Raw genomic sequence first — 13,192 nt, 5'->3', positions numbered from 1 at the left:
CCGCTGGTTTGATCCAGAGCAGCAGAGGCTCAGCCAGCAGCGACGGAGCTGCAAGCCAACACACATTAATAATAAAGAGAACACTGGTCTTCAAATGAAGGGGGCACCTGGGACTCCAAGCCGGAGTGCTGAGTGTGTTACACAAACACACACACACACACACACACAAACATACGCTCTCAAACACATGCTTAAACACATGCAAGCACTCAAGCACACACACGCACACATACACATACATGCACGCACACAAACACACACAAAATGCCAACAGAAGCACATGCACAAACGAACGTAAGTAAACATTCATACACATGCGAGCGCACAAACACACTTGCAAGGCATGCGTGCACGTGCATACTCACACACACACACACACACACGTTGAAACACGTACACGAAATCCACCATTTGAAAAAGTGACACCTGCTCTTGCAAAATGATTGATAGCACACAATCGAAATATATCAGGCACTTTTTAAAGGACAGTAGGTAACCAAAGTACTTGGTTAACAAAATTATAACACTTTTCCAGACTAGCTTATTTGTATGTTATAAATATTGAATGATGAACCTGAGCTGATGATTGTTTTTCCTAAATTGGAATATAATAATAAAACTATTTATAGAGCACTTTTCAAAGTGCTTCACAAAGGATAAGACAATAAAATTCATTAAAAGACAATAAAAGGCATTAAAGTATATTAAAAACACACACACACACACACACACACACGCACACACACACACACACACACACACACACACACACACACACACACACCTCCTCCTCCACTCATTCACAGTGTGATATCTTAAAGATACGGAGCCACTCGGAGCCGTCTCACCGCTGTCACTGATTGGCTGAGCAGCTCAGAGGAATGTGAGGCTCTTCTCACCCTGATGGCTTTTTTTAGTGACACAGGTTATTTTGGTATGAGCCAGTAGCTGCTGATAGCAGAAGTATTTCCAGAATTGGAAGTTACACTGTACCATTTGCTTTTGTTTCTTTTGGTTTGATGGTTATATTTGTTGATATTGCTAAAATAATATGGAAGAGTTTGGTTCCAGAAAGAGGTAGCTACTATTTGGAAAGAAAGTGACGCCTACTCCATTTATTTAAGGCAAATTCAATGTGCTTCACATAAAACACAAAAATAAATCATTTATCTATATAGTAAAAAAGAAAGAAAGCAAGATAAAATAGGTAAGTAAGCATAATGATCAACAATCAACTCATAAAATGACAAAACGAAAGAAAGAAAGATAAAATAGGTAAAACAAATAGCACAAAACCAAAATGAAGAGTAATAAAGTAATGAAGTATTTTGGAAATTTACTCTTCAAATAGAGAGTTTGTTATCCGACCTGAAACATGACGCATCTTTGAGCTTTTTGCCTCTCACACTGCTGCTCACAATGCTTATACATAAATTCAGACCTGAAGAGTTTCATTCCAAAATGAGACGCCCACCATCGGGGAAAAAACAAAATTGACGCCTACTCTGAAAAACAGTGCAGTGCATTATTAGGTACAGTCATGAGTCATAAGACCTTTTCATACAAAATAGCTCAGTTTCTGAGGATTGAATCATAAGATTTTTGAAATACTGAGGTCATTTTCTTTCTGAATTATAAAAATATATATACTGTATATATGTAGTGTTTTGGAAACCCTTACTGGAACTTACTGGAAGTGAGTCGTTCACAAAGGTTTTCATTTCAGTAAGCCCCAAATAGATAGACAGGAGAAATAAAAAGCAGATCACGATAATTATCTGACGTCATCTTTGTTGTTGTTGGGGGAAACGGCCCAGCCTCTCCTTCATCGTGATTGGTTGGCTGAGAAAAAACAGTTCACGTCACTCTGCGCTATTCTGTAAAGTTGGACATTTTTCAACGTCTGAAAGCGCAAAAAAAGCCGCTGGGTGCAGCGCTTTTTCGGGAGCAGCCACTTTTTGTACACTTCCCATTTGTTTTTATGCAAAAAAAACGCTATGTGTGAACGCAGCCTCAGACCAGGGAACTTGTTAACTGTACTGTAAGGTGCTTTGAATAAAAGCCTCCACCAAATGCCTTTATGTTAGATCACCAAAGGGAATACATAAGATAAGAGCGTTCTCTAAATGCTTAAAACGCCCCTCTCTTCCCTCCCAGGTGTGATCATCGTGCCCAGCGCCGGCGTGGGCATCGTCCTGGGCGGCTACATCATCAAGAAGCTGAAGCTGGGGGCGAGGGAGTCGGCCAAGCTGGCCATGATCTGCAGCGGAGTCTCCCTGCTCTGCTTCTCCACGCTCTTCATCGTGGGCTGCGAGAGCATCAACCTGGGAGGCATCAACATCCCCTATACCACCGGGTGAGGAGGGGGGAGGGGTGGGGAGTGTGGGGGTGATGTCACTGCAGTTTTGGTGTTTTTCTGTTATTTGTCTAATCTGAATTGAAAATGTTCAGCGGTGGTTTAGAGTGTTGTGCAGCCGGTGTGCTGTTTCCACAGTGATGTGATCGTGGAGGATGGAGGGAGACAGCTGGTCACATTCAGAGGATGAGAGAGAGAGAGAGGGAGAGAGAGAGAAAGAGAGTAAGACTAGGCAGAGAGGAAAAGAGAAGAGAACAAGCAGACAGACAGAGAGAGAGAGAAACTGAAAGAGAGGCTTGGTAAAGGGAGAGAGAAACGGAGAGGTTTGTACAGCAGGTGGTTCAGGGCAAAGTCATGGAGGGACATTTTGACCTCATTTCCACCTTGTTTTAAAATGAGATCTGCATCTAGATACGCCTTCCAGATAATTAACAATCCGATCACAGCCTTGCATTCACACCTGGCATTTATAAACGTTTCTAAAAGCACGACGTTTCTACCGGCGGTGGGGGGGAAGCCATGATGTTTCTATCCGCTGCGGCAACGCCATGATGTTTCTACTCTGTGTGGCTGTGATGTTGTTTCCACCCACAGCAGTTATGATCTTTGTACCTTGTGGGTGGATACTTTCTCACTAATGCAAACACACTGTACAGATTGAATTTCCACCCGGGTGTCTCTGGCAGAGATACGATCGCCTCCGGAGACGGTCCGGTAGATCCTGTCCCATTCCCGCCCCATCGCAACGTGTCCTGTGTGCTCTTGCACCTTGCATTGAAGCCCCCGGACGTATCTTTTCTTTTCTGACACCACTTGTTCACTCTGCAACACAAGAGTTAAAACAGGAGGACTGGACGACATTCACCTCAGAGATGCCAGGAAACAGGAGCATCCCGGTGGCTTAGTGGTCTAAGATGTGTACCATGTAACCGCGATGTCCTGGATCTGAATCCGGCCCAGGACCTTTGTCGCATGTCATTCCCCTCTCTCTCTCTCTCTCTCTCTCTCTCTCTCTCCTAATCTTTCCTGTCTATCTCTACTGTAAAAACTATCATAATAAAGGCAAAAGTCCAGAAAAATAATCTTTAAAAATCTGTTCCCACAGCAAAATTTAACCGAATTTTGAGCTACGTTAAACTTAACGCCTCTGGTGTACCTGCAGCTAGGGATGCACCGATGCCACTTTTCCAATGCCGATACCGATTACGAGTATGAAAGTTTAAGTATCGGCCGATACAGAGTACCGATCCGATCCATTACTTTTACTGAACAGTGCAGGCTTACTTCCTTAGTTTGGGGTCAATGGACAAAATTATTGAGATAAAATCCTTGTTTTTCCCACTGTTTGAGAAATACAGGCTTCTGTGTGCCACAAATGCATAAAATCAAGACAGTTTGCTTTTATTTCTTACATGTTACTCATGGCTTTCGGTATCAGATTTTAGTCTTGGGTAAAATCTCTGATACCGATATTCCATTTTAGCCTGGTATCAGCACCGATACCGATACCAGTATCCCTACCTGCAGCCACTGAGAACAACTGGATTATTTGACGCTTTCTATCTGTCCAGGGCTTAAGGTCTGTTATGTAGCACATAAATACACAACTACAAACAAACTAGTAGTCGTTTCCAATGTAAACACACACCAACAGCCATCACAGTGGGCAGCAGCGTCTGTTATCTGATCCTGGTGTCTGTGTTCCTCTGTGTGACAGACAGACAGACAGACAGACAGACAGACAGAGAGACAGACAGACAGACAGACGGACAGACAGAGAGACAGACAGAGAGACAGACAGAGAGACAGAGAGACAGACAGACAGACAGACAGACAGACAGACAGACAGACAGACAGACAGACAGACAGACAGACAGACAGACAGACGGACAGACAGAGAGACAGACAGAGAGACAGACAGAGAGACAGACAGAGAGACAGACAGAGAGACAGACAGACAGACAGACAGACAGACAGACAGACTCCACTGGCTCTTGTCAAGGCCGAAGTATTACAATGAAGGAGGTTATCAAATTTTGCTTACATCAGAAAATATCTCTTCATCTAATGGGCAAAAGAGGAGAATAATATTTCCCATCTTTCATTCTCGACCTTTTTAAAGGACGCACGTGCCATCTTTGTTCTTGTAGCGGTGATTGAAGATGTATTTAAGTCGACGTCATTCCGCAGCGGCCATTTTTTAAATCGGGGTCACGCAGCACAGGTCGCATTTTAATAGCGGGCGTGTACCGGGGTCATCGGAAAGCTTTAACTTCTAAAACTCCAGACAGCCGTCAGCCGACTGCAGCTTGGCCTTTCCGGTGTTAAATCGTTTCCCGGCATGACGAGGGAATCGTAGTTTTTTTAATTTATTTTTTTTTTTATCGCTCCATCTGGTCTGTGTCGGGGAGGAAGTGAGTGTTCAGATGGGCGCGGGATAACGGAGCGACGGAGCCGGTGAACGGAGGCGTCTTCTTCTTCTGGACGGCGAGTTCCTGAGAGCGATTACATGGCAACCGTGGAAAATATCCAAGGACAGCTTGGAAGAGAGGATCTGTTGGCCGACCGCCCTCTCTCACTCTCCCCTCTTTTTTTCCTGTCCTCTTTCTCTTGTCTTTTCTCTCTCGCTCTCCTTTCTTTTCTCTCTCTCTTTCTGTCTTGCTGTCACTCTTTTTCTCTCTGTCTCTCTCTCTTTATTTGCTATACAGTGTATTTTCTATCTTGTCTTCTCTGTTTTCTATCTCTTTCTTTCTTACTCTTTTCCTCTTTGTGTCTCTCTTCCCTCTCTCTTCTGTCTCTCTCTCTGTCCTCTCTCTCCCTGACACTTTTTCTCTTTCTTTTTTCCTCGCTCTTATCTCTCTTCTGTCTTTTTCTCATCTTTTTTCTCTTTTTCTCTTACTCTTTTCCTCTTTGTGTCTCTCTTCCCTCTCTCTTCTGTCTCTCTCTCTGTCCTCTCTCTCCCTGACACTTTTTCTCTTTCTTTTTTCCTCGCTCTTATCTCTCTTCCTGCTCTCTTCTGTCTTTTTCTCATCTTCTTTTTTCTCTTTTTCTCTTACTCTTTTCCTCTTTGTGTCTCTCTTCCCCCTCTCTTCTGTCTCTCTCTCTGTCCTCTCTCTCCCTGACACTTTCTCTTTCTTTTTTCCTCGCTCTTATCTCTCTTCTGTCTTTTTCTCATTTTCTTTTTCTCTTACTCTTTTCCTCTTTGTCTCTCTTCCCCCCTCTCTCTCTCTCCTTGTCTCACTCTCTGTCCTCTCTTTCTCTGACACTTTCTCCCTTTTTTCCTCACTCTCATCTCTCTTCCCGTCTTTCTCTCTCTCTCACTCCTTCTCTCCATCCTCCCCACCATCCTTCTCTTCTCCTCTGTTAAGCTGCCCTTCTCCATCGTCCTCTCCTCATTCGGCCCTTTTATCTTCCTTCCTCCCCTCTTTCCCCACCCTGTCTTTTCTCCTCTTCCCCTCATCCTTCTTGCCCCCCCCACACACCCCATTTTCTTTCATAAATATACTGTACATCCAATATATACAGTATATATACAGGTCTTGAGTGTGGATGATTTCCAGGTCTTGAAAAAGTTTGGTTGTTGCACAGAAATGTAGGGAAAAGTATGGAAAAATAAATGTTGTGGTTCAGTTCATATAGCTTTATATAGCTGTAGACTCCACTATCATTTCACATATTGTGATATTAGATGTAATGCAGGTTAGCGTTCAACTATAGAGAAATATGGTTTAGTTGACAGTCATATCGCCCAGCTACCATCAGAAATCTTCAAGAAGTTAAGCTCTGGAATTAAAGTATGGAATTTTAAAATGCAAAACCTGAAGAAACCTTATGTGTATCTCTAACCCTAACATATCTAACCCTGTATATTTCTCTTTCTCTCTGCAGGCCAACCCTGACCATGACCCAGAGGAACCTGACTGGAGGCTGTAATGTGAACTGTGGGTGTAAAATCCACGAGTACGCTCCGGTCTGCGGCTCCGACGGCATCACCTACTTCAACCCCTGCCTGGCCGGCTGCAGCAGCGTGGCCAACGACAGCACCGGGGTGAGATGGAGGGCTTCTGGTTTAAAATAGAGTTGTAAAACGATGATTTCAACACCTAAAAGTCCAAAATACCAGGCTCTTCCAAAAGTTTGCCCATCCAGTGAACACTGGATGGGCAAACTTGAGCTTTGTGCAGGTCTGTAAAAGTCTGTAAAGACTGAAAAAGCATGGAAAATACTTTTGATAATTTGAAAAGTTTGAGATGTTCATCACATCTCTGGGGTAATGCACAGGATTTGTGAAAATGTGGAGAAGTGGGGGTCTTCAGTAGAGTCGAAAAACTGATTTCAAGGCCTGGAGATGTTAAGGAAAATGATATATATTCCAAAATTTGAGTTAAAGTTAAGGCCAGTGAGTGTAGAGGCTGCCAATCTTCTTGGCAATGGTTTCGTTTGTTTACAGAGGTGGGGACTCGAGTCACATGACTTGGACTCGAGTCAGACTCAAGTCACAATTTGTATTGCTTGAGACTTGATTTGATGCATGAAGAGAAGACTTGAGACTTGACTTGACTTGGGTTCTGGTGACTTGGGACTTGACTCTGACTTGTACTCTGATGACTTGAAAAGGTTTCTAAAGTCTTGACTTGAGATCTTGTGTTTGTGTAAATGACTTAGATTGAAAGTGATGAGATTTGTTCCAGCAGACGACTGAATTTAAATTCTGTTTTCTGAATTTGTATGGAATGATTGAATTTATTGAAGTTGAAACTGATTATAGAAATCAAACTCATGATGCTCTTACCAAGTTTTTATCCTATTAAAACCATATTGCATTGAAAAGTCCTAGATATTTAGTTTTCTTTAAGATATTAAATTGATACTGGACTCTTGATTTGTTCTGACTTGACTTGCTGTTCTACATTTAGACTTGAGACTTGACATTAATGACTTGGACTTGACTTGGACTTAGACAAAATACCAACAAATAAATAATTTATTGTTGTTAAAATGCTACATGTAGCAGCTTTAAGAGTGTCAGCTAAAAGCCTAAAATGCGACATCCACCATGTCCGCCCTGCAGATCCGTAACTACTCGGACTGCGCCTGCGTCCAGAGCCGGCAGGTCATCACGCCGTCGTCCAGCGGTCAGGGCAGCAACCAGCTGCAGCTCGTCATCGTCAAGACCTACCTGAACGAGAACGGATACGCCGTGTCGGGGAAGTGCGACCGCACCTGCAGCACGCTCATCCCCTTCCTCATCTTCCTCTTCATCGTCACGCTCATCACCGCCTGCGCCCAGCCCTCCGCCATCATCGTCACCCTCAGGTACAAGCGGCGTAGACTCTGTTGGGGGTTAGCGTGATGTTATGGGTTGAGAGGGTTTTCTTATTTATACACTAAGAAACTATTGGTCCAAATCACGTTTTTGGTGCCTGGGAGGGTTCTCTAGAGCAGTGATGCTCAAACTTTTTCATATCAAGGACCCTAATTTAGTCCACATTAGAGCCACAGACCCCATTTGATGAGATTTTGTCCCTTAAACCCAAATCTGAAAATATTGTTATTGTTAAATACAATTTTGTCCAGACTTCCAAGACTATCTGTATCGTAGGCAGAGAGATAACAGAGAAACTATGATCAAAAATAGTCATTCTTCTACATTTCTCTAATTGTGTTAACATAACGGTGAAGTTTAAGAGTTCATCAATTTGCTGGGGACCCCCTGGAACCCCCTGAAGGACCCCCCGGCGGTCCCCGGACCCCACGCTGAGAACCACTGCTCTAGAGAATCCATCAGCAGCCACAATCATAGATGAAGAGACAGCGGCAGAGAGCTTGAGAAACACAAATTTCAAATCAACCGTACATGAACTGCAGAAGATAGTGCTCGCTTTTTGTCAGTTGAATTAATTGTGTTAGTGTGAATATTTGTGATTAAATTGATTTTTATTACCTTGGACTAGCGACATCGGTGGATTTGCTGCCATGTTTGCTGCCTGTGTTGACACAATTGATGATGCCAAGTGGGAGATGCAGTATCTGAGCCTGCAAAAAAATCCCACGTCCTACTTGTAATTGCCACTAGGAGACTGAATGTGAATGGGTTTCCCCTGTCTGCAGCTTGTATTTACAGTAAATCTGATATGACGTGAACGCGGCATAAAAATCCATGGTTTAGATGAAGCTCCTTTAGCTCCTTCGCTAAAAAACATGTCATCCTGTTTCTTTGTTTCTGAGGTGGTTAAGAAGTTAAGAAACACACTTAAATGTTCTTTGGTGGAGTAACATAAATACTAGGGCTGCCCCCGACCAAAGATTTTCCTAGTCGACTAGTAGTCGTTAGTTCAAGCCATTAGTCGACTAGTCGTCGCACGTTTATGATATTAATTTAATTATTTTTAAAAAAAAATTTTTTTAAAAACACACCCAAGTCGCGGCTTCTCGCGGTCAGAAACACCAGTGAAATACACTCTGGTTCACCCCAAAAAAAGCACACAATAGGCGTAGGCTATCAGTCGCTTGCTTTGAGCCCCGCTGTTTATTCAAAGTTTATTAATATTGAACGTGTTGTGTGTCCAAATTGCACCAAATCCGACACTGCACGTCCTTGGGTCCCCAGCAATACACCCGCCAAGTGCAACCCTGGTCTAATAACTTTTTAACTTTTTAATGACAAGGATGGAGTTTGAGGGTTTTTTTTTTTTTTTTTTTTCCTGCGACTAACTGATCAATGAAAACTTGGTCGACTAAGACTCTTCTCATCGACTAACGTTTGGTCGACTATTAGGGGGCAGCCCTAATAAATACCTTTCTCTTCCTCCATCTTGAAACATGCTAACATAACAAGGGGACTGTAGGCTGGCTTAGAGCTGGAGAGGAAAACATATTGAATCAACTTTCACTTACCCTAAACTTTCTGGCACTCATTTTATTGTCCTATGCGGTAAATCTGACCCACCTGGTACTCTGCACAGTTTAAAACAACAAACTACTATCTGACCCAAATCTGGTTCATATGGTCTTCTAGTATCGTCTTTCTCAGTCTCCACCCGTCTGTGTGATTTCATGTGCTGCAGGTCTGTGGCGGAGCAGGAAAGGCCGTTCGCTCTGGGAATGCAGTTCGTTCTCCTCAGGACTCTCGGTGAGTAGAAAAACTACCGGACAGAACAGAGAAGCGTACCGCCTGGCTCTGATTTCTTTACCTAGCACTCCTCTATCATGTGTGAATACTGTGGAGACAAAGGAGTGTTTGAATGGTGTCATGATGATCCCAAAACACTGTGTATCCATTTTGAGAAAAAAACGTTGGCTGAAATTGATGACGCAGCTCCTCAGTCCTCAATAACATTACTAGTTTTTATATAAATGTAAAAAAAAAAAGAGAATAACTTGAGTTTTCGTGCCAGTAATCACTTTGTCAGAGTAACTGTCTCATTTTTCAAATTTCTGACGTTTCATTTTGGGAAGAAACTTACTGTCAGGGCAGTATGGCTCTGACCTTTGACCTCCTTATTATTGGTTGTAATTTTGGCAATTAAGGAATTTAAGATTATTCTGCTGTTGCAGTGTGATGGATATGATGTACCTTTTGATTACTGTTTATTGTGGATTTGATCAATACTACATTGGTTGTCTATGGGAAGCCCTGAACTGATGGTAGTGCAACATTTTGATCGGATTATGCATGATGATCATGATTATTACTATTATTATTATCCTGGGTTTCAATGGAGAGCTTATAAAATGTACTTTAATACTTAAAATGAACTTTAACTCTTTAATTATTTTTTGCATGAAAAGGTCAGATTTAGAGCCACCTTATCCCAAAATACCGGCGTCGACCTTTAGAAGCCCGTATCAGCGTGACCCTGCGCTGGATAAGAGCGTCAGCTAAACGCCTTCATTGTAAATGGAAATGCTCTGCAGATTCTGTAATTGCCGAGCGACGGCTGATTTAGCGTTGGGAAATGAGATCCGCTCTATCTGGTGGCCGACATCTCTGTTCTCCTGAATAAGGACTAACGAAGCTAATTAGATGTGATAGATGGGACGTCTCGGACATTCGGAAAGCCGCTGTCACTAAGAATCACTCAGTCAGAAAGCAATCAGTCGTCTGTCCGGAGATGGTTTATTAGGTAAGACGCTCCACTCTGGAGCCTCATTTAACCCCGCTGGGCTACGACTTTATTAGCAATTATCAATAATTAGCTTTTTTTGATAGATAAATATCTCACTCTTATATAATTCCTTTTGTTAAACTTGTATATTAACAATAACATGGGATCGGGACCTTTATTATTACATGCTGGTGCTCAACAAATATATTGTGAATGCAAGTAACAATAACTGACTAAACCCAAATCCGTGTAAAGCCTGACATTTAATGATAAAAAGCATGCTACTCAAATTGCCATCTGCTATTGGCTGATCTTTGGTGCCAGGTGATGTCATCTTCTATAGACTACAGCAGGTGGTGACATCACCTGGCACCAAAGATCAGCCAATAGCAGATGTCATATGGAGCCGCCAATGCACCAAGTTGCCTAGTGCAGCTTAAAGTATAATTCTGCTTATTTTCAACCTGGTTGTTATTTTCCTAGTTTATACCATCATGAGTCATGATGATTAATTGTGTTCAAAATGTCATCACTTACTTCACTGTAGAGAAGACGTAGCTTCAGTTAGCAGAGGCAAACACACTCTCCAACAGCTGAACCCAAAAAACGATTAAAACACCAAAGCACAATCGTCATGATGGCAAAAACTGGGAAAATACGGCCATTTTTTCTATTTGAAAATAACCAGATTTATCCTTTAATATAATTACAATTATACACACAGGTTCCTACACAGGTCTAGAAAGTCTGGAAATGTATGGGGAAAGAATTGGGTATTTTCCAGGTCTTGAAAAGTTTGGAAATCGCACAAAAAAGTTAGGAAAATTGTGGAAAAATATTGTTATAATGTCACAAGAACTGTCACATTTTCTGTTGTTTAGACCCCTGTCATCTCAAATATTCTGGTTGTTTGTCACTGTGAAGAATAATCTTCATCATGTGGCAGTCAGTCGGGACAAGAAGACTTTCCACGTGAACTGTATCCAAGACCCAAAATCATCAAATCAAGAAAATCCGGTCTGGATAAAGTGTGGAATTGTGAAACTGAAGTAAAGAAGGAGCTGACTGCACTGCTGACATACATCTATCCTTCTTTTTTTCTTTCTTTCTCCATCTCTTCTTTTTCTCTCTTGCCTCTTTGTCTCTTCTCTTTTTTCTCCGTCTCTTCACCCTCACCTTTCTTCTCTCCCTCTCCTCTTTCCACTCTCTCTCCCTCTTCTCTCCCCTCTCTCTCTTTCTTGTCTCTCTTGTCTCTCTCTCTTTCAACCGTCCATCTCTTTTCTCTCCTCTTCTCTCATCTCTCTCTCCCTCTCTCCTCTTGCTATTTACGTTCTCCGTCTTCTTTCTCCTCTTTCCCTTCACACTCCCTCTTCCCTTTGCTTCTTCCCTTCCTCTCTCTTCTGCCTATTTTCTGTCTTGTCTCTCTTCTCTCCTCTCTGCTCTTTCTTCCCGCTCTCTCTTTTCTCTCTCCTCTTCCTCTTTTTTCTTCCCTTCTTCCTCTTCCCATCCACTCCTACTTTTCTCTCTCCTCTCTTCTTTCTTCTCTCTTCTCCCTCTTTTCTGTCCTGTCTCTCTTCTCTCCCCCCTCTCTCGCCTCTCTCGCTGTCCTGCTTTCTTCCCCCTCTCTCTTCTCCCTCTTTTCATTCCCTTTCTCCTCTTTCCATCCACTCCAACTTTTCTCTCTCCTCCCTCTCTCTTCTTTCTCCTCTCTTCTCCCTCTTTTCTCTGTCCTGTCTCTCTTCTCTCGCCTCTCTCTTCACTCTCCCACTTTCTTCCCCCTCTCTCTTCTCTCCCTCTTTTCCTTCCCTTTCTCCTCTTTCCATCCACTCCTCCTTTTCTCTCTCCTTCCCTTTCTCCTCTTTCCATCCACTCCAACTTTTCTCTCTCCTGCCTCTCTCTTCTTTCTCCTCTCTTCTCCCTCTTTTCTCTGTCCTGTCTCTCTTCTCTCGCCTCTCTCTCCACTCTCCCACTTTCTTCCCCCTCTCTCTTCTCTCCCTCTTTTCCTTCCCTTATCCTCTTTCCATCCACTCCTCCTTCTCTCTCTCCTTCCCTTTCTCCTCTCTCTTCTCTCGCCTCTCTCTTCACTCTCCCACTTTCTTCCCCCTCTCTCTTCTCTCCCTCTTTTCCTTCCCTTATCCTCTTTCCATCCACTCCTCCTTCTCTCTCTCTTCCCTCTCTCCTCTCCTCAGCCTACATCCCGACGCCCATCTACTTCGGCGCGGTGATCGACACGACCTGCATGCTGTGGCAGCAGGACTGCGGCGTGCACGGCTCCTGCTGGGAGTACGACGTCACCTCGCTGCGCTTCGTCTACTTCGGCCTCGCCGCCAGCCTCAAGTTCCTGGGCTTCTTCTTCATCTTCCTCACCTGGTACTCCATCAAGTACAAGGAGGAGCGGGTGGAGCGCTGGCTGAAGCGCCACCTGTCGCCCGCCGACACGGTGGGCAGCCTGGTGTGCCACCCGGGCGGCCACAAGGGCCACGCCCGCACCCGCTCCTGCCCCGTCAACATCCCCTGCACCAACCCCGCCGCCCTCGCCGCCGCCGCCCCGCTGCCCGCCGGCGCCCTCAACCGCGGCGTCAGCACCCAGAGTTGCCCCGGCAACGAGCTGAAAGCAATAACTCCGCCTCCCGCGACCGCGACGGCGCCCGCGCCGCCGCCGCCCGCCGCGCCGCCGCCGGCCCCCGCCCCGGCCCGATCGCTGGAACACGTCACGGTCCGAGCCTGA

At 44.1% G+C, this 13,192-nt stretch overlaps 1 protein-coding gene across 1 annotated transcript in view; it reads left to right on the top strand.

Annotated features, from left to right (window-relative positions):
• The window catches only part of LOC139910177 (solute carrier organic anion transporter family member 5A1-like), a 37,243-nt gene extending 24,051 nt beyond the window's left edge, over window positions 1-13,192 (top strand). The window contains exons 5-9 of the mRNA XM_071897399.2: window positions 2,158-2,356; window positions 6,245-6,404; window positions 7,428-7,672; window positions 9,424-9,488; window positions 12,654-13,192. Coding sequence (XP_071753500.1) covers window positions 2,158-2,356; window positions 6,245-6,404; window positions 7,428-7,672; window positions 9,424-9,488; window positions 12,654-13,192 — 1,208 coding nt within the window. The remainder of the gene's footprint in view (window positions 1-2,157; window positions 2,357-6,244; window positions 6,405-7,427; window positions 7,673-9,423; window positions 9,489-12,653) is intronic.

Source organism: Centroberyx gerrardi, chromosome 13 (assembly GCF_048128805.1).
Source record: "Centroberyx gerrardi isolate f3 chromosome 13, fCenGer3.hap1.cur.20231027, whole genome shotgun sequence".
NCBI lineage: Eukaryota > Metazoa > Chordata > Actinopteri > Beryciformes > Berycidae > Centroberyx > Centroberyx gerrardi.
Note: the sequence above shows the minus strand (reverse complement) of the source record. Positions and strands in the feature narration are given on the sequence as shown.